General features: G+C 49.9%; 10 protein-coding genes across 11 annotated transcripts; 7 read left to right on the top strand and 3 right to left on the bottom strand.

Moving 5' to 3' along the window:
• Positions 1-172: 172 nt before the first annotated feature.
• On the top strand, positions 173-2509 carry AAFC00_003927 (uncharacterized protein; the record flags this gene model as incomplete). The annotated part of the gene is made up of 4 exons (XM_069343479.1): positions 173-499; positions 550-747; positions 801-1464; positions 1518-2509. The coding sequence occupies 4 exons, from the start codon at positions 173-175 to the stop codon at positions 2507-2509; spliced, it is 2181 nt and encodes a 726-aa protein (XP_069201302.1).
• Positions 2510-2745: 236 nt separating this feature from the next.
• AAFC00_003926 (uncharacterized protein) lies at positions 2746-4438 on the bottom strand (the record flags this gene model as incomplete). Its single annotated transcript, XM_069343478.1, has 5 exons — positions 2746-3092; positions 3149-3267; positions 3323-3415; positions 3467-3984; positions 4037-4438. The coding sequence occupies 5 exons, from the start codon at positions 4436-4438 to the stop codon at positions 2746-2748; spliced, it is 1479 nt and encodes a 492-aa protein (XP_069201301.1).
• Positions 4439-4836: 398 nt separating this feature from the next.
• On the top strand, positions 4837-5272 carry AAFC00_003925 (uncharacterized protein; the record flags this gene model as incomplete). Of its 2 annotated transcripts, XM_069343476.1 has the most annotated exons (2): positions 4837-5127; positions 5192-5272. In XM_069343476.1, the coding sequence occupies 2 exons, from the start codon at positions 4837-4839 to the stop codon at positions 5270-5272; spliced, it is 372 nt and encodes a 123-aa protein (XP_069201299.1). The 2 variants fall into 2 exon arrangements, with proteins under 2 accessions (XP_069201299.1, XP_069201300.1); XM_069343477.1 differs by lacking the exon at positions 5192-5272 and having other exon boundaries at positions 4837-5181.
• Positions 5273-5455: 183 nt separating this feature from the next.
• On the bottom strand, positions 5456-6054 carry AAFC00_003924 (uncharacterized protein; the record flags this gene model as incomplete). Its single annotated transcript, XM_069343475.1, has 2 exons — positions 5456-5743; positions 5800-6054. The coding sequence occupies 2 exons, from the start codon at positions 6052-6054 to the stop codon at positions 5456-5458; spliced, it is 543 nt and encodes a 180-aa protein (XP_069201298.1).
• Positions 6055-6493: 439 nt separating this feature from the next.
• On the top strand, positions 6494-8385 carry AAFC00_003923 (uncharacterized protein; the record flags this gene model as incomplete). The annotated part of the gene is made up of 3 exons (XM_069343474.1): positions 6494-6666; positions 6717-8234; positions 8292-8385. 3 exons carry the CDS (start codon positions 6494-6496, stop codon positions 8383-8385), a joined length of 1785 nt encoding a protein of 594 aa, XP_069201297.1.
• A 279-nt stretch (positions 8386-8664) lies between these two features.
• AAFC00_003922 (uncharacterized protein) lies at positions 8665-11548 on the bottom strand (the record flags this gene model as incomplete). The annotated part of the gene is made up of 4 exons (XM_069348122.1): positions 8665-11155; positions 11222-11268; positions 11337-11358; positions 11412-11548. 4 exons carry the CDS (start codon positions 11546-11548, stop codon positions 8665-8667), a joined length of 2697 nt encoding a protein of 898 aa, XP_069201296.1.
• A 425-nt stretch (positions 11549-11973) lies between these two features.
• On the top strand, positions 11974-13125 carry AAFC00_003921 (uncharacterized protein; the record flags this gene model as incomplete). Its single annotated transcript, XM_069343473.1, has 6 exons — positions 11974-11977; positions 12030-12160; positions 12211-12385; positions 12438-12823; positions 12879-12972; positions 13037-13125. 6 exons carry the CDS (start codon positions 11974-11976, stop codon positions 13123-13125), a joined length of 879 nt encoding a protein of 292 aa, XP_069201295.1.
• A 3828-nt stretch (positions 13126-16953) lies between these two features.
• Positions 16954-19420, top strand: AAFC00_003920 (uncharacterized protein; the record flags this gene model as incomplete). Its single annotated transcript, XM_069343472.1, has 6 exons — positions 16954-17177; positions 17318-17403; positions 17461-18371; positions 18429-18530; positions 18887-19014; positions 19306-19420. The coding sequence occupies 6 exons, from the start codon at positions 16954-16956 to the stop codon at positions 19418-19420; spliced, it is 1566 nt and encodes a 521-aa protein (XP_069201294.1).
• A 639-nt stretch (positions 19421-20059) lies between these two features.
• On the top strand, positions 20060-21723 carry AAFC00_003919 (uncharacterized protein; the record flags this gene model as incomplete). Its single annotated transcript, XM_069343471.1, has 3 exons — positions 20060-20068; positions 20139-20275; positions 20340-21723. The coding sequence occupies 3 exons, from the start codon at positions 20060-20062 to the stop codon at positions 21721-21723; spliced, it is 1530 nt and encodes a 509-aa protein (XP_069201293.1).
• A 2249-nt stretch (positions 21724-23972) lies between these two features.
• On the top strand, positions 23973-25982 carry AAFC00_003918 (uncharacterized protein; the record flags this gene model as incomplete). Its single annotated transcript, XM_069343468.1, has 6 exons — positions 23973-24212; positions 24285-24412; positions 24472-24653; positions 24725-24934; positions 24995-25647; positions 25743-25982. The coding sequence occupies 6 exons, from the start codon at positions 23973-23975 to the stop codon at positions 25980-25982; spliced, it is 1653 nt and encodes a 550-aa protein (XP_069201292.1).
• Between the last annotated feature and the right edge of the window lie 615 nt (positions 25983-26597).

Genomic DNA, 26597 nt, shown 5'->3' with positions numbered 1-26597 from the left:
TCACTCACCCCCACCAGTTGTCGCTGTGTTAGAGTTCCGCGCCATTAAGAACGGTTTACATCACTTACTCCACATTCCACAGATCCAGTTGACGAAAGCGAGCGTAAGAACAAAACCAATCATTTCGCCTTTGTTTCCCTCAATCGACTAGATTTCGCACTCGCACAACAAAATGCCACACACAAACGGGATCACAGCAGAGGCAGAAGCCCCTCTGTCCATTGTAATTGTCGGCGCTGGTATCGGCGGACTGACTGCTGCGCTTGCATTGCGACAACAGGGACATGATGTCACTCTTCTAGAGACATCTCGATTCAGCAATGAGACCGGAGCAGCTATCCATATGGCCCCAAATGCTAATGGGCTCTTGCGAAGAATGGGTCTCTATCTCGAAACGATAGGAGGCAATGAGATGTGCGGTCTCGCACAGTACGATGGTCGTTCTGGAAAGAAGGCGTTCCAATTACCATTGAAGGCGATGAACACTATATGGCAACATGTACGTATATGTACCAAAGATCGGCGATCGTGACTGACTCACCTTGACAGCCATGGCATCTGGTACACAGAGCACATCTGCACACTATGCTTCGCGAAGAGGTCGTGAGCAAAGGAGGTAAAGGCAAGCCTGCAGTACTTCGACTGGCCAGTCGAGTTGAGTCTGTAAACCCCTCCAAGGCCGAGGTCTCGCTTGCAGATGGCGAGACGGTTCGCGGAGACTTGGTCCTCGGAGCAGATGGTGTACATGTAAGTCCTCCGTCCCAAGCCATCACTAACCATCATTCTGACTCATATGGCAGTCTATCTGTCGTAAATACCTTCCCGAGAGTAAGAAATTCAGGCCGCGAGACTCCGGCCACAGTGCGTATAGATTTCTTGTGCCAAAGGAGGAAATCATGAAGGATCCTCAGTGTAAGGAATTTGTGGAAACTGAAGGGTTACTATGCATGATCCTTGCCGATGATCGGCGCGTAGTAGTATACCCGTGTGTCAACAACACGTTGATCAACTTCCTCCTGATACATCCGAGCCATGAATCACGATCAAATAGTCCTGAGGAAGGCTGGAACCAAGCAGGCAACAAGGCACGAATGCTCGAGATCGGATCTTGTTTTGCACCTCAGGTCCGGGCCTTGTTGGAGAAGGCTCCTGAAGAATCGCTGAAAGTATGGACGCTCTTGGACATGGATGTCCTGGACACATGGGTCACTGGGCGCATGGCTTTGTTGGGTGATGCTGCCCATCCATTCCTGCCTCATCAAGCGCAGGGTGGAGGTCAAGCAATGGAGGACGCCGTGTCACTCGCTGCATTACTTCCTCTGGGCACCCCCAAGGAGGCCATTTCTGAACGATTGAGACTCTATGAGAGTTGTCGTAAAGAAAGGGCCGACCACATCCAGGAAGCTACCCGACGTAGCGGTATGAGTCCGGCGGAGTTAGCCAAGCGGGGACTGACATATGATCGTAAGTTGATTTTATGTTGTACTTTCACCGACAAGTGCTAATCTTTTTCTCAGCTATGACATTCACCAACTACAACTTCGGACATGACGAGTGGGATCATTCAACTCATGCACTGAAGAAGTATCTGAATACACGCACTGCGCTTCGTTATCGCCAACCCATCTCATTTGGTCCATCCCCAGGTCCCCGTCAGCCGTTGAACAGGGACTTGAGCCAGCACTCATATGCTGCTCAAAATCAGACAGTCACGTCGATACGTTTCAAGACCTCGCGAACATTCTTGCAGAACCTTTTGCCAACCGATCAATTCTCATTCATTTCACCAGGCACTTTTGCGGAAGCAAGCATCGCCTGCTGTACTCTACGCAATATGGTATGGCTTGGAGACGGCGGCTATAACCATTGCGGTCTGTATATACATGGCGTTCAATACAAGAAGAAGGATGGCGAGGTACTCACAGGCACGTTCTTACCAATCTTGTTCGAGGATCTGGCAGATCCGATTATCACTGGAAGAGAAGAGCTTGCTGCTCCGAAGCTCTGGTGCACGATCGATATCTCGACTTCCGACACATCGAGGTCCGTCAAATTAAGCTGGCGAGGAAGTCCATTCGTCGAGCTGGAACTGAATGATCTACAACCTCGAACACGTAACGCGGACCAAGATGATGGAAGTGCAAATTCGAAAGCTCCGAAAGCCAACACTGACAAGGGCACTCTTATGTACCGATATGTACCTGCGGTGGGTCAGCCAGGTGTCGCTGATGCCGAGTATGCCGTGTTTGCAGAATTCGACAAACCCAACACCAAGCCTGCCGGATCGGACGATACTGCACAAAATGATAAACCGCAAAATAAGACATCTGAGGATCTGCTATCGACGTCTGCAAGCATCAGATGTACCCCAGGCAGCTGGGAGACCTTGCCGACACTGCATCATATCGCGGATGAGTGGAGCAAAGTTCCAATTTACGAGATTTTGGAAGCGTCTGTGAAGGAAGTGCCAATGGTCGGAGATGTCAGTAGCGCAAGGAGGATCGAGTAGATTACATAGTATTCTTCATACGAAATTGTAACCAGTGCTTCTTTACAGCAGGTCTTTCTATAGAGAACATCTCGATATGATTACCATTACTTTCTTATCATCAAACTGGGTTGATAATTTCAAATTTAGGTGAAAAATATAGTGTAACGAATGCTGAGCGAATATAGAACATGGAACATAGAACATGGTATTTTGTAATTTATTGATTACACTAGGCTGCAGATCAAGCTTCTTCTTCATCGTCGCAGCCATCCATGTTTGAACCCATAGACACCCCCGCTTACCACTGTGACTGTCGACAGAAGCACAAGGCCCAGATTGATAAGCATGGCTTGTTCGAAGAATCCAAATGCCGCACGCGACTTTTGCTTCCTCTTGTAGTCGGGCAGCTCTTTCATCGCCTCATCCCTCAATCTTTCCAGCAGCAATCTTCTCTCCGATGTGGATGGTGCCATTAGAGCATCGGCGACTACTGTAGCCCTGGTCGATTGCGTGACAAAAGCTGGCGTTGGCTTTGAGAACAGGGACGTTGGAAATCTGACAGATGCATCTATCATGGCATTATCCGGGAATGCAGGACCAACTTCGGAATGCATAGTCAGTTGCTGAGCAGTTACTCGAGGTGTGTCTCGTACTTACCTAGAAGGTCTGCGGGTATGTGGTTCACGAACGTGACTCGAGCCGAAATGAATTGACTCAGATATCTGCATTGTCCTGCCGATCCCCAGTGGTAGGCAGCCAGATTCTCTTGGCCGTCGCTATCGCTTGTTTAGTCATTGCTATCACCATGTCTGACTGATGAGAAAAACTGACCTGTTCAAGACATCGATCGCGTCATCGAGACTTTTGAAACCATGAACGACCATGCAGGGTGCTCTAATCTTCTTCAAGAATGTTTGAGAACCTCTGCTCGGATGGTTAGCACTGATACTTTACGATAGGGAACACTCGGCTGACCTGTTTTTGATGTCTAGGATAGCTCCTCTGGCAGCTTGGTTGACAAGCTTGACGTTGCCGTTCCGTTGCAAATCGGCAATGGACTTTTCAAGCTTCGTGTCTTTGCTTCCAGATTTTTCCGACTTTTGGTAGCCCGGCATGGGATCTTGGTCCAAGTGAGAATACTTCTTGACTAGTGTCTGCAAGAAGTCTTCTTTGATAAACTCGTTCACCAGTACGATATCCGGCGCATAGGGAGATTGTCCGCAGTAGCCGAAGCGAGCAAATAGCAGAGCTTCTGCTGCCTTCTCCATATCCGCAGTCCTGTCGACAACGGCAACTGTTCTTCGATTCTGGCCAGATACAATTTGATCCGTTCTCGAATTCGATGTGACTTGACTGCTTTGGACCACTTCGAGACTTATTGCAGATTTGTCTGCATCCGCCAAAGGCTGCTGAATGATGCCGAAAGTGTCATTGTCCAGCACTCGCAATGCTTTTCTCAAAGCATTCGGCAGGCTGCGAACAGTGTTCTCAACCTGATTGGCTGTCAGTCGGTGAAATTCAATTCTTGCCAAATGGACATCCCACCTGTAGTATGACACAATTTCCAGCTGCAATCGCTGCGCTAAGCGGCGCGACCACCGAGAAAAAAGGACTGTGGTCCACAACTGCGGAGATGAGGACGATCCCAACACCCTCCCGTGATTCTGAGGCATCTCTACCTTCGGCGATGGAGTATTCCATCACGAGTTCTCCAGCAGGATCAAGCTCAAGGTAACGGTCTTTGACTTGAAGCATGGTCAAGTAATACTCGACTCGACTCTCTAGCATGGTGCATCCTGTATCTTGTGCTATGGCAGATATCATGGTCTCGGCTTCTTGCGAGAGTGCTGCTTGGAGTTTCCCAAGCTGACTTCGACGATAGATCACATTGCGTGTTCGGCCATCGACAGCTGCCGCTCGGATATTCTCAATCTGTTGTCCAGCCATTAATGTCGTCGTCGTATGTGTCGCTGGCAGGAAACCCGGGTGTTTGCAATCAGCGGCCACGAACGAGAATAATACACAAGTTTATCACTAGGGCACTCACCATATCACAATTGATACCAAGGTCCGAGGAGACGATTTGGGGAGATTTGGAGATCCTCCACATCCCGTGCCATCCCCCAAAATACACTTTCCTAGTGGTGGAGGAGAAAGTGGGGTTCCGCTCAAACATGCTCAGCTTACGTTCACAGCGTGGGGAGGTGCGAATAGTAATCACTGGTATTGTTCAAGTGGTCTCGGGGTTGATCCTCCTATAGCACATCGTACTCTTGTATTCCAAACGACAACTTCGATTGTTTGTATTGCCATCAAACCCATTTCCACGACCCATTAACCTCAACATGTCTGTAACAGTCACCGAAAATCAGACCACCTACGCGTTCGCGCGTACACTAGCAGACTACGACATTCATCACAGCGCTGAAGTGGAAGACGCTACACACGATCTCAATCCTCGTGCAGCACCGACAGGCACAGGAAACAACCCTGAGACGTGGGAGAGTGGCTATCGCCGCGTTCCTGATCACCGACCTATAGACTACGACCTGGACGTACAATACAGGAGCGTCTATCAGAACAACATTGAGCGAGCTTTCCTTTGGAATATGTTCAATGGTATTCGAGTCGTATCGGTGAGTTCTATGCTTACATCTCCCGTCCTGCAACTCGCTGCTACAGCAGTCTAACATATTTCAGGCCGCCAATAGGATGTGGAGAGCTACCGGAGGGAAATTCAACGATACTTTTTTTCAATGGAAGAAAGGAGGAGAGTACTAGTTGCGAGGATGGAGTGAGTCTTTGTTGCACTGGGTCTCTTGTAGTAATTTCTATTCCGAATTGTACCTGACAATCTCTAAACTTGACATGAATGAAATGCTACGGTGCAGATGTGGTTAAAAGTTTTATGAAAATGCTTTCCAACTCAAAATGCTTACATATGTGTACTGCTGTATATTGGAACTACGACGACTTTCTGACTCCTTTCATGTGACTCAGTTCCTCCTCCAAAGGCTTTCCCTCGATCTCAACAGGCAATGAAGGCTGTAGGACATACATCATCCTGGCCCATTCGGTTTGTGACGCATTCCTCCAAGCATGCATCGTTCCACGTTGGACGCATACATCTCCGGGTTCCATGACTTTAGTCTCCCCGCTATCAAGAACAAGCTCGACTCGTCCGAGTATAACAATGCCATAGTCGATGGATACTGTTCGGTGCATGGGTGATATGATACCAGGTGCCATGTCCTTTGTCGACGATCAGCAATTCATCTTATCATTGCTGGATATAATTCATTACATACCACGAATCTCAAGACTGACCCACCTTTCTCAACAAGTCCTGGTGGTTTAACCAGATAATCTCGGTACTTGCTCAAATCATTGTCGGCATTCATATCGACTGGGGTAGACGAAGTTGTGTATGCCAACGAGAAGGCGGCATTGCCTCCTTCGACATTATCGTCCCATGGCGCTTGTTCATCTGCTACAAGGATTGATTTTCCATCCTTGCTGTGGCCAGTGATCAGTCGCTGAAAGTTTGGGAGTGGTGAAGGCATGGTTATGCGATCTATTTTGGTATGACGAGTAGTTGAGGTGGGTTTGGAAATGGTTCGCGTTCAGGTTCAACAAGTCGCCTCTCAGAAAGTGTTTACAGAAACAGTCAAGTCCCAACTGGTAGACGTGAGAGATGTAGCTAGAAGTAGGACCAGACGTACTGCCATCATGATTCACATGCGTTGTCCTCGGCCAACGGCCAAAACGATGTGGGTCGTTGACTTCGGGATGTGGAGGGCCTCCCCGCGACTCCGCACTCCACCATGGTGGGCCGACCAGGCATAATCACCTCAATCACCTCAAACTCCGCAAGTGGGAAAGGTGGTCAGAGCCGGGTAAAATAGATCCGAATGTTAAACAAAACCCCCACGGATCCTCGCTGAGCAAGATTGTTGACTGGATCCAAAGAATCGAGACCTATCGTACTCCCATACAGCCAGCATGCCTAACAAGACGCTTGACCTCCACAAGGTCGACAAGGACAGTTTTCCTTATATCTACGAGGAAAATGCTACTGTCCAACTCAAATCAAGCGAAGGACTTGTCCGCGTGAATGTATATCGACCGAAAACATCGGATTCAACCAAGGTTCCTGTGCTTGTAACCTATGGACCGTGAGTAGAGACAGACGAGCATAATTTACAATAGTCCTGACGACTCTTAGTTACGGCAAGGATATCCCATACTCGCTGTTCCATCCAAAGAGTTATGAGGAAGTCAACCCGAAGCACAAGAGCGAGCATTCCGCGTGGGAGACCCCAGATCCAAAGTTCTGGACTTCGCACGGTTATGCAGTTGTGCGTGCAGATGAACGAGGCCTTGGTCAGTCACCCGGTGTTCTCGACACCATGTCCCGTGGAACTTCCGAAGCCTTCTTCGATGTCGTCGAGTGGTGTGCCGAGCAAGCCTGGTCGACTGGGAAAGTCGGACTCCTTGGTATCAGCTACTATGCTGGTTCTCAGTGGCGAGTGGCTGCGAGAAACCCCAAAGGCTTGGCTGCCATGGTCCCTTGGGAGGGTATGTCAGACTACTACCGCGACAGATGTCGTCACGGCGGCATTCTTTCCAACCAATTCATCAAGTTCTGGTGGAATCGCCAAGTAATCACAAACCAGTATGGCCGTCCTGGCCGATCAGCGAGCAATTGGGGCCCTGATACCATCGAAGGAGATCTCTCCGAGGAAGAGCGAAAAGCCAACCTTCAGGACCAGACACAGGACAACGTCGTGAATCGGTTCAGAGATGACGCATACTATGCCTCGAAGGAGTACGACATGGGAGACATTAAGGTGCCTTTACTCTCCGTTGCCAACTGGGGAGGCATTCTACTTCATCTCCGAGGCAACATCGAAGGTTTCACACACGCTGGATCCGAGTTCAAATACCTCAGGTGTATCACTGGGCGTCATGACCTGCCATTCTACTACGACGAAGAGGTCGAGGTCCAGAAGAGCTTTCTGGATGCGTTCCTCAAAGGCGAGGACACTCTTGGCTGGTCTCAGAAGGGCAAGCTACCTATGGTAGATATGGTACTGCGAAAGGGCGACGTCGGCTTCAACGACGCCGACGCCGAGAAGCAATACCCGCGCCGCACAGAGAGTGAATGGCCGATCGCTCGCACCCAGTACAAAAACTACTACCTTACCCCGAAAAATGAACTGGTCACCGAACCACCTGTCGGAAAAGCAAAACTGGGCTACCGCGCCCTTGGAACTGTGGAAAAGCCCGAACTCATTCAGTTCACCACTCCGGCCTTTACAGAAGAAACCGAGATCACTGGACACGTCACTGCACATCTCAACGTATCCTTGACCCAGGACACAACAGGACCCACGCCCACAGACATCGATCTTTTCGTCACACTTCGCCACATCTCGCCCGCCGGAACAGAAGTCTTCTACACAGGCACTGCCGGAGACCCCGTTCCGTTGGTGAAGGGATGGCTGCGTGTATCCATGCGCAAGACTAACCCGGAGCATTACAAGCACAGGCCTTATCTTCCCTGGAGAGAATATCTCAGCACTGATGTTCTGCCCGTGTTGCCCGGCGAGATTTATCTTGTAGACATTGAGATCTGGCCCACGAATGTCGTTGTTGAGAAAGGCGGCAAGATCGTATTCGAGGTGTCGAGTGGTGACACTCAAGGCTCGGGCATCTTCGGACACCATGATGCTACCGATCGGTGAGTCATACTAGATCATCAGCTACACGAAAATGTTGTGACTAATCATCCTTCTAGATCGCCGGACAAGTTACGGGGGACGAACCACATCCATTTCGGAGACAAGTTTTCGAATTATGTAACTCTGCCCATCGTGCCTCCCAAGGCGTAGTAGGGTTAAGTAGAAGAATTCATGCATGAGTGTTTAGGGTTGTTTTGTGAGATGCGGTATATGGGAGATGATATTGACTTTGATATATATCTGCAACACATAACACGTTGATTGAAATACCGAGATAATACACATCACTCGGCAGTAGCTTCTATCTTGGCAAAACCAGGAGTGATCTCAATTTTGAGAGCTTCAAGCATCTGAGATGTCGGATTCTTTTTATAGACATGATGGAGTGGTGCTTCTCTTTATACCACTTTGTTCTCATGTCGGTGTTACTTATTGATCAGCTACGGCTACCTGTAGCCCGTTCATTAATGATGCCAGATTAGTTACCAGCGGCGGTAACAAGTGCTGCATCTTGTGATTGGCTTCAAGGAGCTCGACCAGTGCCTTCATGATCGCCGATGGATCGGACAACAGGACCATGCCCTTCCTTTCGTTATTTGAATATCCAGTTATTGCCCCTTGACCACGATTCATTGCAATGAATCGCTGACTACCACTGCTGCCATTTGAATCCAACACAGCGATACTATCCGCACGTTTCGGTGCTGATGTTGGTGTCGCGATGCTACGGGCGTTACCATCCGGGTCGCTGTCTCCAGAGCTCGTTATGACGCCGTATGTCCACATCGTGAGAGCGGCCTGATAAACCGCGATGGCCCAAAAGTCGCGTAGACAACCCTGACCCATATTGCGAGCTGCTGAGACAAGCTGAGCGGCATGAAACACAGCCTCGCGGGATGCCGAAGTTTTCGCCCAGTCTTCTAGCTGTGGGAATACTCTCCGTGCTTCTTCATAGCCTTCGGCGCCAGCGAACAGGTGTACTTCTTCGAGCGGAACATAAAGGTGCATGAGGAGCAGCTCCACAAACAGTGTGGTTTTCGGATCTGTAGGAGCACTGATCCGGATGCATTCCAAAAGCTTACTGAGTTCTGTAAGTCTCGAGGACAAAACTAAGCTGGAAGTGCTCCACTGAGTGTGTTTGCCTCTCATGACAGAGCATATCTGCCTATACTCCCAGACCAGCCCCCAAGCCGAGCCGAGGATTAGTTCGCTTGATAGCACAGTGCTGAATCGAGTGCCTGAATCTGCGAGGATGTCGACATCATGAAGCACATCCACAAGAGAAGGTGTGGCATCGGAAGTGGATAGGAGCTTCACCTTCCATTGCGAAGCAGAAGGTGCCAGCCAAAGGTCCGAGACTGCTGGCAATGGAAGTCCCATTTCTGCGTAAGATATCAATGGATTGGTGAAAAGAGATATCGACTGCCTCACAGCGTGGAGATAGAAAGAGAATACAAGGCGTTTCCTGGACTCTTGACTGACCCAGGCAGACCATTTTTCCTCAAGACGAGATCCTTCGTCTGAAGACAAAGGCGTGATGTCAGGATACGCACTGCGAAGGAACCAGCCGCGACGCCTGATCATTGTCAGATAAGGTTGCAAGAAGCTCTCGGATAGTTCCATCTTGCGTGAGTTGCCACTCCACAACCCTATTCCAAGACAAATTACCATACACTGCAGACATTGTAGATCTGCGATCAAGGTATTGTTTGCTTCCACAAGCTCGGGTACTGCGACCCGCAGAGCCTCTTGTATAGCGAAGCCAATTTTTTGCAAGGAAGCATCTGGAGTTAGTGTCGCTCCAGCAGCGATCATAGCCGCTACCAAGTCCGGACGCAGATCTGGTAGACTTAAGGTTGGGAGATGAACAAGACCACTGAAAGTGGCAACCTTCGATGCAAGATAGAACTGAAGAAGGCTATCAAGAAGCTCAAGAGAGGGAAAACAGAGGACAAATCTAGGAACACTTGACCCACGGCATGAGGAGATCAGTATTGCAAGTATCCGATCCCTCATGTGGTACGACAAGGGCTCGGCGGTCATCCTGCGTTCGACCAGAACCTTCTTGTTCGCTTCTCCTGTTGGAAGAGACAGGTTCTGCTGTTCACTGGCGGAGCTATCCTGCACTACAGGCCTGAACCTCCAGGTTGATCGGCGTTGCAGTGATTCGCCAGCAAGAGCTGAAGGCGGATTGCTGGCCGCCGAGCCTTGCACAGATTGCGTTGCATCTGGACTTGGCACGAAGTCTGCGAATGGATTCTGGAGGTTGTAGATATTCAGGAAGCCAAGGTCCACATCGCTGAGTTCTAAATTTGTGTCTTGACCAAAGTCGAAGACATTCCTCGGTGTCCAGGTCCCCGATAGTTGTCCTGGAGCCACTGTCATGTCCGGATCTCCTCGACCCATGATACTTTGCAGATAGCTTGCCATTAAATTGACGTCCGCTTCGCATGGATTATCAGCGCCTCCTGCATCTATGAAGGGGTAGGGTGTATGCGCAGCGTAATTGAAATTGCCATCACCGCCAGAGTCGACAGAAGTGTGCATGTCTTGCACGTCGTAAGGCTGCTCAGGATATGTATTGATAGCAATCGGAGGGAGAGAACTCATCTCGGTCAGAGCGGGCGCAGTATTCTCTTGTACAACTGCGTCAGGTAGACCATCTTGGGTTTCGACCACACTCATCCCGTCGTTAGTAGTAGCCTTCACATTTCCTGGGACGGGAGATCCGCCATAGATGCACTTCAGTGATTTCTTCTCACATCTCGAGCACGGTTTGTGCTCGTCGCACCGGAGATGCAGATCCGCGCATGCTTCACATGCTTTGGCTACACGCGTAGAAACAGGCGTTCGTTTCTTTCGAGCTTGCTCATGGTCACCCCTAGTGTCATGACCGAGCACGTGCCTCTTCAGAAGATCTCTACGAATGACTATGAGCCCTTTCAAATGGAGACAGGGGGGAAGGGGACCGCTCTATGATACTTACGCCCTGGCAAACCCTTTCCCACAGGTCTCGCAAGAATACGGTTTCTCCTGATCAGTGTCAGATTTGAGGTCCCTACCGAGAGACATTTCCTGAGAAGATTTTTATATGTCTGTACCTTGGTATGGAGCCGGACATGCCTGTCGACTTGTGAGAATGCAGGGGCCAATTCTTGTAACCAATAGAAACATACCTGGCTAGATGGTCAACACGAGAATAGCTTTTGCCACACTCGCTGCATTGGAACAGCCTATCTGTGGCAGGGGTAGAGAGATCCGCCTGTTCATGGCTGCGCTTCCCCAAAGTCGATGTTGTATCGTAAGCACTCATCGCCCACTAACAAAAGGCCGCCTGAGTGCAGCTACGGAATCGAGTCGTTGTCGGCAAACCTGTCCTGCTCTTGTCGACATGTGTGGAGGAGAGAAGCGCTGTGGGGGTTGACGTTCCGACTCGTTCAAGTGACTGGAATGTAAATGTGGAACGGCCGCGAAGCTCGTTAGCTTCTACCCCGCAGCTGCCCCCACTTTGTGGCGGCCGGGGCGAAGTATAAATGTCGGGAAGGTGGGCACACTTCCCGATGCACTCACAATTCTGGCATTACTGGAATTGGAGTAGTCGCAAGGAGAGCATGTGCTTAGGAGGTCCGTAATAATAAACAATTCACTGTTCACTTTACATCTGCTTAGCTGGAGCATTTGGCACTTGTATCTTGCAGCAAGATTAGACATTGACATCAGTTCCAAACATCGCACGCCATGGGTGAGTTCCGCAGGCTGCAAAGACTGTTATAACGATCTCACAATCAAAGTAGCACCGACTCCTGTACATTTCTTCAGTCATGGCTCGACCATGATGCTCGGCGAAGACTCTTCCAGTGCGGCGTATTGGAAGCAATGTGGCGACGAAGCACTGGCGAACGGGATCAAAGGCGTGGTGATGATGGTAATTTTCCATGTTCTGTTCTGGATCTGCTATACATTAACAATATCTAGGGCGCTCACTGGGATGCATCAGGGGATGCTATCGACGTTTCTGCTAACCCGAAGCCCGAGAAGAGTCCCGTGGGATATGTTCACCCGTCAAAATATGTGCATTACCAGCTCAACCCCGACCTGCCCACTTCTGGCAAGGTTGTCAAGATGCTTCAAGACGCCGGGTTCAATGCAAGTAAGATTAAGTGAAGAACCAGCGAGTTGACTGGTATGGCTGACGGCAGTAGGACTAAATGACAAATTCGATTGGATCCACGACACATTCCTCATCCTCATTCGAATGTTTCCCAATGGCTGCCCTCCCACGACTATCGTCAGCATGAACGCTTACTACGATCCCCATGTGCACATGAAAATTGGCTCGACTCTGCGACCTCTGCGTAACGAGGGCTATCTCATGATAGGTACCGGCGGTGCCGTTCACAATTTGTACAGGAATCGTTGGGAGCCCATGGTTCTCTATCGCGATAACTTCGCCCAACTCCGCGCACCCGAGAAGCCAATGCTGGAATTCAGACAAAGCATAGAAGACTGTTTCACGCAACAAAGGGGGCCTGCTCTACGAAGATCGATCACTAGACTGATGAAGCATCCTGACTATCGCCACGCACACGTATGTTCTAGTCAAGACTGCTGCTCTCTGATCTACCAAACTCTAACATCGCTAGGGAACCGATGACCATTTCATGGCTGCATGCTTTATAGCTGGCGCAGCCGGCGACTGGGAAGATCTGGAGCAAGAGCGCGGAGTTCTTGGTGCAGGTAAGTTATTCTGCCCAGTGCTCTGACTATGTCGCACTTTCGACTCTTATTAATCTTTCTACAGAAACCTGGGAGTTGGAGAACATGTGCAATTCACAATATACGATCGGCAAATGGCCTCAGGAAAGGACGAGGACGGGCATCTTGGCTTGATCTCGGGTCTACAACTCTTTTCGGAGCTTGCGGCGGAAGAAGACTACACAACTCGATCTGTGAGGTTCCTAGATGTTATTTTGAGACACTTGTGCTATACGTGGATTATGATGACCATGGTCCCTTGAATTGAGAAGTACATCCATAGTGATGGCATTTATTCAGCCTGTATTTTCCTGTTTGACCAGAGTCATTGACATCATCGGCCCTCTATCATGCTCAATGGGTCGTGTTTACGCCGGTCACATGTGAAACATTCGGAGTTAGCGGACGAGTCGGTCGAGAAGAATGACAAGGTTTAGGGATCCTTCCTGCCCCCCCCCCCCGTCCCCCGTCCTTGGCAAGTGTCATGACGCTCACATCCTTCTAATTTAGCTCTTACAGACAAGATCTGTCAGGTACCTAAGGCATGTATTAAAAGGTACAAGGTAGATGCTCAATCGCAATGGAACAGAGCAAAATCACGAGAAGTTGTGAACTACGCGCATGCACGGAATGTTGAGCCCGGAAATAGAAACGTGACGGGCAACAGCCTTGCTCAGTCTGTACCAGGAGGCAAGCTCCATCATCCTGCCACTTTGTGAGACAGTCTATTCATCTTCTACGTGCGAATCAGAATCAACCTAGCCTGCAGATACAAGAACGACTACCGCGTCTGGAGTCGTCGGTGCATCGTCCGGTTCCACCACAAGAGCCCGTTGCCACTCTGGTGGTAGATTCTACAAGACTGTATCAACCTGAGCTACTTGGGAGCGCAGGTCCGCAATCGCGCTCGTGGTCCTCACTTCGGTCTTGCTAGCTGAGCTGCATGCCGAAATTCTGTATGTCACCTCTTCTACAGAAACAAGAGCTTTTGACAGGGACATCGGCAAGCTCTAAGGCCAAGGCTAACTTAGGTACGATCGATTGAGCTTCAGATACGCGACCAAGCTTCGTGAGGCATTCATGGTAACCATGTAGCGCCCAGACATTGTTCGGATGGCGAAGAGCACGTGGCAACGTGTCGTCTATTCCCAGGTCGGCGCTGTAAACAACTGCAGCTTGTTCGATGTGACCTTGTTCCAGCAGTAGTGCACCATATGCATGTCGAGTGGGCTGCATCCACCCCCATGGCTCATCATATGGGAGGGCATCATCGAGTGTGATCGCGCTTCGTAGGTGGTCAAAAGCTAGCTCGAACCTTCCACGACGATATTCGAGTTCACCACTTAGCATGGCTCGAGCGACGCCCAGTACATCTATGCACTTGTTATTGAACAGCGTACGACTCGGTGCAACACGTTGCATTGCTCCTTGGAACAGTTTACACTGTTTGTCCGCTTCTTCGAGATCCCCAGTCGCGGCCGAGGCGATACCCTTTGCATAGTGTATAGTAGCCGTCGTGACACAGTATAGAGTGTTATCGCAAGGGAGCGTCAGGTTCATTATTTCGTGCCAGCGACCGAATCGAATGAGGACGTGCACACGCGCAGTGAGAAAGCCCTCCAGCCAGTCGGCCATTGGTGGAGACTGAACACGAAGCAGAGCTTCTGGAATGGAAGATTCCAAGCGATCGACAGTCTCCAGCGCAATTCGAGACTGGCCTGCAAACATGGCTGCATAAATGAGAAAGTGGTAATCATGCGAGCGATACAATGTGTAGAATTTCAGAGGTCCTGCTCTGGCCAAAAAATTCTCATCGACGCGGATAGCATCCGAGTTAGAGGCAATGGCTCTTGTGTAGTCCCCGCATAAGACGTCAAGATGAGATGGCATGTGATTGAGATGTCCTGCATCTGGTACAAGACTGCGCAGATGATCCGCTATGGGTAGAGCAGCCTCCGGGTAAGGGGACATCTCCATGAGGTGGATGTAGAGATGCAAGAGGCCCGGGTGAGTAAGACCATCTTTTTGAGACAAAGCCGTATCGAGAATGGCTTTGACTTCAAGAGTGCGAGCATTCGAGGCGGGTTCGCCTGTAGAAAGATGCCATAATTGCCAAGGAGTCAAGTTCATCAATGCATCAGCATATAGCGCTGCCACATCCAAGTCTGACGGGAACTTTTCGGATACAGTCTGCATCGCATTTGCATATTGACGACTCCATATGGAGCAGTCAGATGGTGCTTGATCTTGTGCATAGCGATAGTGTAACGCGTCGATTAGTGCACGCTCGACAGGCGAAGCATGGATTGCATTTGCCTTTGCCAGCTCAACCGCCTGGTGAGTACGACTTACTGTAGCAGCCAGATCAGACTCGTCAAAGAACTCCCATGGCTTGTTATAATTAGGGCCGAGCGAATAGGCCAAACCCCAATAAGCCAGCGCGCAATTGGGATCATGGGCGATAGCATTTTGAAAGCACTCGCTGGCCTCTTCATGATTGAAGGCATAGCTCCAAGTGAGACCGCGATCAAACCATGTTTGCGCGTCAACATTTGATGTGCTGACTCTTCTGGTAAATGAGCCTAGATCGTAGTAGTCCAGATCTGCAGAGACCTTTTCAGACGATGGCATTGGTGCGACCGTGTCTCCGCTATGGCGCAGCTGTACATGCTCGAACCTGCCTTCGGTGTGAGGTAAACAAGGTACCTTAGACAGAATACGAGTGAGCACGAGAGATGCAGCATAATGTGTTTTGTGCATCATATTGTTTGCATAATCCCGCCTCTTGGCCACTTTAGGCTAGCTCGCAGCTAGCCTAAGGTACCTTAGCCAAGACGTCTATCATCTAATGACGTTCCCGTATTCACCCACACGTTCGGTCGATACGCATGAACAGAGGGCGACCCTGGTCATATCCAAGGGATTGTGTATTGGACTTCTTATCTACTTGCAAATAGCCCAGATCATCGTGTAAGGCGATCCGGACCCTGAGATATCGTGCTATAGGGACCGCATGCGTTTGTATCACCCTGGTGTCTGTATCGGCAGGACTAGACTCCTGATGTAGAAATTGTAAATGGTCATCTCCAGGAAGTTGCAATCCTTTGGACTGATCAATGGTTGTCCATCTTCAACCTTGTCACAAAATTGTAGCACATGAGAATGTGAGTCTCGCGCCATCAGATAGCTCAGTAAACATTCCTAAGCCAAGAGCAAATCGTAAGAGATCATTTATGTTCTCAAGTACTATATGTGCGCGATCGTGTTACTCGGATAAGGTAGATGCTACAAACTGGCTGCCTCACCCCTTGTGAAGTCATGCTGAAACATACGTACTGCGCTCGAATAATATATACCGGGCAGCCTCATCTGGCACAGCCCCACCCTACTTATCCTTTTTCGAGCCTAGGCGATCTGTATTTCAAAACTATCGTAGCGATTGCGTGCTATCAGCATACCACAACATAGGTACAGTATGTACGTTCGCTGCACGGGTGGTATCAGTGGACATGAGATGATATGAGGATCCTGCTCACACAGCAGGTCTCCAACTCACATGTCGCATTGCCTTAGCCATATCGTGCGCACTGAGCGGACAGTCCAATCAACAGTCTGCGAGTAATCTTGTAAAACAACTTCGAGCTCTATCATATCTGCATCTGTCTTCCTCGAGCAGCACAACTATTGGTCGATAAGGTCGTTATGCGCATGTCTTGGTATGCCACTTATACTCCAGAACTTCGATGCCGAGTCCTTGGAAATGGAAACTCCGCACGGTATAAATCATGCCTTATCATAGCACGCCATACCTTAGGTTTTTATACACCTCTTTGTCCTTGATTGGCATTAGCTCACAGCCTGCATACATAAGTTCCGTTCCGTACTAAACCAACCGCGTTGTATCATGGATTAATCTTGAATCACTGAAGTTTTGTCGCATTATCCACCTCTTTTTCTGTGATCATGGCGACGATATCATGTGATGACCCTAAGAATGAGGAAATTATTTCGACCAAATCTGATGTTGAGCGACAGCCCGACAGTGTTTCCATCGACAGAGGCGATGTCCTCGCTATCGAGCATGTTGATCCTGTACTCGACGCCAAGATGCGACTTGTCAATGATACCATCGATGAAATCGGCATGACCAGATATCAATGGAAGCTCTTCGTGTTGAATGGATTCGGGTAAGCTCATAGAACTCCATACCACTGTCTAGCTGCGCATTAGACCAGACAGGATAGTATGGAACTACGCGACCAAGCTGAGATACAATATCGTTGCACAATACTGGGGGCGGCGATGTTCATACTAACATGCAACACAGATATGCCGTGGACTCGCAGATCTTACTCATCCAATCGGTCATCGCAGGTCAGGCTGTGCTCGAATTTCAGCCATCCTACACCAATGGTATGCAGTCAGCCATGGCCAAGCAAGTTCTGCGTCAAGCTAAAGCTCTATCTCTAGGTCTGACGATCGCTGTGTACGTTGGCATGCTCGTCGGCGCCCTCTTCTGGGGTTTATCTGCAGATGTCGTAGGACGCAAATTCGCGTTCAACGTATCGTTGTTGATATCATCAGTCTTCTGTATTGTCGCTGGTGCTTCACCGAACTGGATCGTTCTAGGTCTTTTTGCTTGTCTAGCTTCTTTTGGCGCCGGAGGCAATTTGGTCTTGGACACTGCGGTCTTCCTCGAATATATCCCCAGCAAGGAGCAATGGCTCGTCACCCTTATGGCTGCTTGGTGGGGACTCGGCCAGCTCGTTGCTGGCCTCTTCGCCTGGGCTTTCCTCCCTAATTTCTCTTGTTCGGATGCCGAGACTTGCACGTATGGCAACAACAAAGGTTGGCGATACGTGTGGTATGCGAACGGCGCCCTTGTGTTCGTCATGTCAATTCTACGCATTACGGTCATCAGGCTAAGAGAAACGCCCAAGTTTCTTGTCGCGGAGGGCAAGGATGCAGAGGTTGTGGAGACACTACAATTCATCGCCAACAAATATAACCGTCCATGCAGCCTTACTCTGGAACGAATGGAAGCCTGTGGTGTTACAGGGCTGGGAGGCACTGAGCATGCCAAATCTCGCTTCTCATTCAGAGAGGTTGGGGTTCATCTGAAAGGCCTTTTTGCGACAAAACGACTGGGACTGTCTACTGCTCTGATTTGGTTCTCATGGCTTCTCATTGGTCTCGCTTATCCACTGTACAATGTCTTTCTGCCGACATACTTGGCCACTCGTGGCGCAGATTTTGGACAAGACTCGCCCTACATAACATGGCGAAACTTCTGTCTTGCGAATATCAGCTCGATACCGAGTCCCATCTTGGCTGGATTCATGTGCAAGAGCCGTTTTTTCTGGGGGAGGAAAGGAACGATGGTAAGTCGTGAAAGGAATATGGGGCAGATATACGACGACGCTAATAAATATGTCCAGATCACCGGTGCTCTCATCACAATGGCATTCTTCTTTGCATACACTCAAGTCCGCAACGCGGTACAGAATGTGGCCTTTACTTGCTGCATCTCTTTCTGTCTGGTAAGCCTTGATAAAATCTCCAATATCTAATTTCTGGACCGTGTTGCTGTCTACCTTATCCTGGGTGGACAAGGAAGTGCCGCCCAAGAAACTCGACGAGTCATCCAACTTGTGACGCAACTTCCCCTTTCGCAATCGGTAACGGGAAAGCCGCCTTGGCTCTGACAAGTTCACTGACTCGGGAGCTTGTTCTTATCTCACATCCATGAATGCCGCCATAAAGGTTCCATCACTGACAACATCGAAACATCTTTCTGTTGTTATCACAGCTTTGCCATGTGTTCGCATCTCTGCCCCTTGAAAGGCGGAAAATGTGCGCTTCTATTGATGCCGATTGACTAACTTTGCGATACAAGAACATATATTACGGAACATTATACGCCTATAGCCCAGAGGTTCTGCCGTCCGCGCATCGTGGCACCGGCAATGGTATTGCTATCGGCCTTAATCGTATTATGGGAATCATGAGCGCAGTCATCGCTACGTATGTTGAGATTTCGTTGAATGCTTCCTTCGACTGCGCCTCGAACACTGCATTGTGCATTCATAACCCTCGGGCTATCAATGCACGACCCAACCGCCCACGAAACAGCGCTTGTGCATCTCCTTTCGGCGTTACTACAGGCATTGCTACCACTTGTTGTCCTCTGCATCACAGTTTCGAAGATTCATTGCACTCTCAAAGATTGGCTACTACATTACACCCTCATCTCCACGCTCCGTTGTTTCTATTATTGTTGTGCGTTTTGCCATACTAACGAGTCTTTGCTTGCAGGTACGCGGACACAGCAACATCGATCCCAATCTACATATGCGCTGCACTCTACATCCTCATGGCGGCTGTGGCAGCGTTGTTTCCCTTCGAACCGATGGGAAGGAGAAGTTCGTGATGTTTGGATAGATGACCGTCGGCGTATGTACCTCGTATACTGGCACTAAGCAACAGAGCAGGGGAAAGTCCTGCGTATTACGACGACATCATGTAGATTGTCTCGATTGTCTATCGATTGCACCGTATCCCTTCGAGTTAAATTAAGGTGTGGACCTCTCACTGTTTCAACTTATCTGCACGTTTAGGGTTTGCCCACAAATCCTCCTGCGAGTTAACACATCTTGGCGTTCAGACGTCGCGCCGTCTCCACAAGTGTATGGGATCGATATCGCCGTGACCAACGCTTGGTCCGCGACGACTGCAACATCATCAGGCACATGAATATCAAAATTCCACACTGAATCATTGATGGCGTTTCACATCCCCTTTTGTCGACCTCTGTCGACCTTTGAAAACATTCTTGTAGGAACGTCGCGTACTAGTCTTTTTCTTTTCGTCTTCATACCACTCACTGCCTATCCGGCCTCAGTCTTGTACTCTTTCCTAGTAAACGACTATTCACTCTTTTACATAGTCAATTTACACGAAAAAACAAACCCCCCACAACAACACACTCTTTGGTACATCTGAAGTTTGGACGAAAACGATTTCTATCGAATTTCCAGCTTTTGTTTGACGAAACCGAACACAAGGCAAAATGTCGCCCGTAAGGATTCCAGCACCCTGCATCCAGTGGCCAAGACATATTTTCCCTTATACTTATCTCCATCACATAGGTCTCGGTCAAGTCTGTCGCTCTGGCAGCGACTGCTCTCTTCGCTTCTCTCGGTTCCGCTGTCCAGCCCCTTAAGGTGACCGGATCCAACTTTGTCACAAGCTCCTCTGGAGACAAATTTTCCATGATTGGTGTAGAGTAAGTATAATTTTTGGTCCAAGATACAACCATGGAGATAAATCTCTGATGCATTTTACCTTAGTTACCAACCTGGAGGTTCCGCTGGCTTCGATGGCAAGTCTGACCCTCTGAGCGACAAGGATGCGTGCTTGCGCGATGCCATTATCTTGCAACGTCTCGGAGCCAACGTGATCCGTGTTTATAACTTGGCACCTGACATCAACCACGACGAATGTGCTTCCATTTTCAACGCTGCGGGTATCTACATGCTTCTTGATGTCAACAGTGGTCTCTACGGCACCTACATGGACCGCTCGAAGCCATGGACCACCTACACCACCGACTACCTTACCCACATCTTCGGTGTCATCGAGGCCTTCGCACCTTACCCCAACACCCTCGGCTTCTTCGCTGGTAACGAGATCATCAACGAGGACAGTGACGGCAAGGCTCCTGCCTACATCCGTGCTGTTGTCCGTGACATGAAGGAGTACATTGCCAACAACATTGCCCGTTCCGTCGGTGTTGGTTACTCTGCTGCCGATGTCGCCACCATGCTCACAGACACCTGGAACTACCTCGGCTGCGAGTTGGAGAACTCGACCAACTCCAAGATTGACTTCTTCGGTTTGAACGACTACGAATGGTGCGGTGACTCTTCCTTCACCGACTCCGGTTACGACAAGCTCGTTGAGATGTTCGAGGGTACCAACATCCCCGTTTTCTTCTCCGAGTACGGTTGCAACAACATCGAGCCCCGCACTTTCACCAACGTCCCTGTCATGTACGGTCCCCAGATGACCGTCCTCTCCGGTGGCCTCGTTTACGAGTACAGCGAGGAGGCCGAGAACTATGGTCTCGTCGGCATCAACAGCACTGATGAAGTCACCCTGCTTCCCGACTACGTCAACCTTGAGAAGCAATTCGCCAAGATCGATACCGCCAGCTTAACCAAGGTCAACAAGACCGCCGAGGCCCAGGCCGCCAGCCAGTGCAAGCCTGCCCTCATCACCGAGAGCGCTTTCATCAACAACTGGGACCTCCCCGAGCGCCCCAAGGGTGGTGATGACCTCGTCTCCAAGGGTATCTCCTCCAAGAATCCCGGATCTCTCGTCTCTGTCACCGCAACCACCATGCCCGCAACTGTCCACTCGCCTAGCTCCGAGGCTACCGGTCTCAGCCTTGTCATCCTCGAAGACACTGACAGCAACTTGCCCGGTCTGTACAAGAACTACAAGTCGAACGGCAAGTCGCAGCCTCAGCCCTCTTACAGCCCCGCCGACAAGTCCGGCTCCGGCAGCTCTAACAGCAGCTCTTCCGACTCCGACTCCGACAGCTCCAGCTCCGGCTCCGGCTCCAACTCGACCAGCTCTGGCGGCCAACAGTCAGGCGCCAGCTCCATGGCCAGTGTGTCCACCGGCGCCCTCTCTATCGCAGTGTTCGTCGTTTCGCTCTTCTTCTTGTAGAAATTTTCCGGTTCACCAAAAGAGGGGGAACGGACTGTATGTCGTTTTTGTTCTGTGGGTCGTCGAGGTTCGTGGACAGCGGATGAGGAAAGCCCTGCGATTTTACTGAATAATATTTGTTGTTGTATCAAGAAGAAACAGAAATGGAATGGAGGCTTACTCTATGCTTTTCCAATAACAGATCCACATCCACTCCCTTGTCTAAGGCTGCTTACCGTGGTCAATACGGCACCGGTGTTCCTATGTCTGCTGCGCCCAGCGCTGGTTTCCACCAGGCCACTGGATCTGCCTACCCTAGTGGCTTGGTCAGCGGTTCTTCCATGTTGGCTCACAGCCACTGGGGCAACTCTACTCGCACTTCTCACCTCTCTGTCGCCACTCCTACCTTGTCTGCCTCGCGCTCTGCAGGCACTACTGTCGAAGCTGATAAGACTGGTGCTGCCTCCACTGCGGCGACTAGCCCTATAATGTCTTCTGCATCTGCTGTAGGCATGGAGTTTGTTAACAAGGCTGTCTGTGCCATTGTCGCCATCATGGTCTCGTCGCTCTTGATCTAAGATTCTAGATTTCACGGTGCTTCTTGAAGAAACACCACTGAAGCAATGAGTGGAAGGAGTCGAAGCAGTTGCTCGGGAAACATACTTTTCTGGTCAAAAGGAGGGCGTGACTTGAGGGTGGTTTACTTTTTTTCTTTCCTTTGTTTCTCTGATAGTAGTGTCAAGGCTGGCCCGAGACTTCGGACTGGGGGAAAGGAAGAAGAAGCACCTCTTTTCTTGTCCTCTTTTCCCGAGTCTGCCAGATTTTTATAAATCATTTTCTTCTTTCTAATGGGGTTGACTAGCTAGCTTGTGACTGTCGCTGTGCATGAGTAATATGTTGTTGCCTTTGATGAATGATCTATGATCCACGGACTCCCTCTGACTATTGCAAGCCGTGGTCGTCTTACTTCCCGGAGGAGCGGTCATTTTTTGCATGAATATACCTGGTACCAAGGTGCCTCGGACAGGATCAAACAACATGTCAAAGGCTCTGAGAGCAGCGTCATTGCCTGGAGGATTGATCACGGCCTGTGATTTGACGAATCAGGTTCAGCCGACTGATAAAGGTCTCCCACATTAAGAAGGTATGAAAATAAATAAGCTGCATGAATGAAGGAACCCAGTCAGGCGGGCCGTAAAATTGGCATCAAAGCTTGGAGAGATTAAGAATTTCTTAGCTACAGATTGCTGCACCTGCCTCGACTAACCAACCCCACGCGCTTCAACCTGCCATTCTTCACACTTCGCCCCCTTCAGCCAGAGATAAGACATCTGCCGCTGCACATGTTGTACGCGTATGAGCGACAGCGTAAAACCATGCGAACGTGAATCCTTCATCAACGGTGTACCCAATGGAGAGCCGCGCGGCCATTCAAGAAACCCAATGCGACTCCTGCTCGTGTCGACGGTTCGTTGTGGCGTTTTGAGGCGAATGTTGTCAATTTCTGGCCAAGTCGCAATTCGCCATTCCTGGGTGCTTTTCTTATCATTCTGGCGGCTGACTTACGGTCACTAGCTTACGACTCATCCGCCGGCTCGATAAGCCGAGTAGGGAGTAAGGCCAAGTGATGTTACTGGACTGATCTATGCTGTTTGCAATGAGCCGCATCATTCCTACGACCATGGAGATGGGATGGACTGTTGTGCCCGCGTGCGTCAGGACCTGGGTCAATCGTTGGAACAGCTACTCTGAGTCGCCAGCGAGCAAGATTCTCCATAACTTACCTTCCAATATTGGTTGGCTATCATGGCAGACACGATCAATGCCGCTTGAACGCGGCTCACAGATCAGGGCACGTCGATTACTCGACTGTGAATACGACCCGCAACCACGCGACTATGCAATCAAGCGTGTCGGGAGATGAGCTTAATATCGCTCCACAAAGGCATGTTTGGCACAAGTCTGGAGTTCAGATCATCGAACTCCACCTCTTGTGTCGGTCTTATCTGGCAAGGCAAGATCCTATCCGGCCTAGCCTGTGGAGGGCGTCCGTTTTAATTGACGTAGATCAGGTCCGTTCGCAAGAACCACGATGGTAAATGTATGGAGCACACAGATAAGTATTACTCTGTCCGCATCTCGACCCAGCTCTGCTATCAGTTGTTTCTTTCGGTTTTGATTTCTGAAGTTGTTCAATCCTATAATCTCTGAGCCAAGCCTAGCGCAGCTTCATCTTCTGGATCTGTAGGTGTCTGGCGCCACAATTCGCCATGGTCAATCCAATAACTGAAGCTCCGCTCTCCGAGAAAGGCCATGATCTAAGTGGAGCGCCAGAGTATGGGAAGACGGACTATGAAGCTGGGGTCACCACGTCTGTCGATGATGACCAAGTGCTTCATCGCGAGCTGAAATCTCGCCACATGCAGATGATTGCTATTGGAGGCTCCATCGGTGCTGGTCTCTTCGTCTCATCTGGAGGCTCGTTGAGCACCGGTGGACCTGGAAGTCTGGTTGGTGATATCATGAGTCTGCCCACGTCAGGACCACCATGCTAACTGAGTCACCTGCTTGTTCCTGTATAGCTGCTTGGTTTCATGCTGATCGGTCTACTCTTACTCTTCACCATGCAATCTCTAGGCGAGCTTGCTGTCATGTATCCCGTCAATGGTGCTTTCTTCGACTACTCTCTGCGCTTTATTGATCCTTCTTGGTAAGCGCCTACTGTGACCCAAACAGTTGGCATGTGGATCTGATAATGGAAATGTGTAGGGGTTTCTCGATGGGATGGCTGTACGCTCTGAGTTGGTTCTGCGTCTTGCCGTACGAACTCACAGCTGCCGGCCTCACCATCAGATTCTGGCGCGAAGACCTGAACATTGGTATCTGGATCACCGTCTTCCTTGTGGTCCTGATCATCATCCAGGTATTCGGAGTGCGAGGTTACGGAGAAGGTGAGTCCTCATTGTCCGTCCCCGAGCCTTCTGGAAGGCAGTGTTCATATCCTGACTAATGCTGGGCCCAGTCGAATTCGTACTCGCCATTATTAAAATCGTCGCATGTATCGGTTTTGTAATCCTTGCCATCATCATCGACTGCGGTGGTGTTCCAACCGATAAACGTGGCTATATTGGCGCCCATTATTGGCACAAGCCAGGAGCATTTCACAATGGTTTCAAGGGATTTGTGTCTGTATTCACGAACGCCGCCTTTGCGTTCAGCGGAACTGAGCTTGGTGAGTATATCTAGACTTCATCGAGACCAATCGACCCACACTACTGACATGATTCAATAGTTGGACTTGCGGCCGCTGAAGCCGCGAACCCTCGCGTGACACTTCCTAGAGCCTCAAAGCAGGTCTTTTGGCGTATCTGCGGCTTCTACGTTGTGACATTGTTCTTGATCGGTCTCATCGTCCCGTACGACAGCGATCAGCTCCTCAACTCAGCTACATCGAACACGAAAGACTCCCCCTTTGTGCTGGCTATTCGACTCGCCAACATCCCCGCATTACCCTCTATCTTCAACGTCGTCATTACCATCTCGGTCATTTCAGTCGCAAACTCATGTACATTCGCCTCAACTCGCACAATCCACGCCCTCGCCCACAAGCAAATGGCTCCTAGATTCCTGACCTGGCTTGACTCCAAAGGCCGTCCAGTCTGGGCCATCGTGATCCAGATTTGCTTTGGCCTACTTGCCTTCATCAACGAAGCATCCGTCGGAACCACTTTCTTCACCTGGCTACTGTCCATCTCCGGTCTCGCCGGCCTCTTCTGCTGGGGCAGCATCTGCTTTTCGCACATACGGTTCCGCGCGGGCTGGAAGGCGCAGGGTCGTTCGCTCGACGAGATCCCCTGGAGGAGTCCTCTGGGCGTTTGGGGCAGCTGGTGCGGATTCCTTCTCGTCATGCTGTGCTTGATCGCCGAGTTTTATATTTCCGTTTGGGTAAGTCCGAGATGATGCATTGCATTGCTTCCCTACCCTCGAAAACGTGAAAAAGGATACATGAATACTAACGACCACATCTTCACAATTGATAGCCTCTAGGCTCCAGCCCGAACGCAACCTCCTTCTTCGAAAACTACCTAGCAGCCGTCGTGGCGATAGCGCTCTGGCTCGGCTGGAAAGTCTACACGCGCCAGTGGAAGATGTGGGTCAGCGCCAAAGACATGGACCTCGACACCGGTCGCCGGAGTTTCGTCGACGAGGAAGAGGAGAAGATCGATGTCGCGTTGAAGCAGAGGTCGGTGTTCAAGAGGGTTGTTGATGCTATCTTTTGAGCTGAAGATTCCCCGATTCGATCTTTCTCTGGCACGTGTGAGGAAGTATAATATGACTCAATGCGGTGTTTATTTTAGATTCTACAAGACCATACAGGACATCGTAGATAGACGAGCAACGGACTCTCGAGACATGTGGCTAGCCATCTCATACCTTGTGCCTATCAGCCGGGCTTCACAGCTACTTGGGTATGAAAACTTTCCGAAAGATCTCGGTTGCCAATGTCGTTGCTCCGCGCATGACAAGAATCAATGCTATACTCAGTCCATAGCACAAAAAAATTGAGCGGCAGTATCATATAAGAGAAAGTCATGTTCATTTACTATTAAAGAATCGTCGTTACTGTTATAAAATGATGTGAAACGCAAAATCGGAAAGGGGTATCGAGCAATACGTCCATAAAACGAGTTCCCGCCTCGAACTCCTCCGGAAAGAAAGTGTCCGCCATACCATCTGAACGGCGTATATGGACTTATCGTCACTCTCCTACTTGTGTGTTCGTGCCATGTTTCGCCTTGTTGCGTGGCTGACACAGATTAAACTCGATTCATTAGATCGGGTGGCGCCAGGTGTGATTTTAGAAGTCGCAGCAGTCTGGTGACGACGTTCACGAA

Source organism: Neodothiora populina, assembly GCF_041146345.1.
Source record: "Neodothiora populina strain CPC 39397 chromosome Unknown canker_contig_16, whole genome shotgun sequence".
Classification (NCBI taxonomy): Eukaryota; Fungi; Ascomycota; class Dothideomycetes; order Dothideales; family Dothioraceae; genus Neodothiora; species Neodothiora populina.
This window is presented reverse-complemented; position numbering and strand designations above follow the sequence as displayed.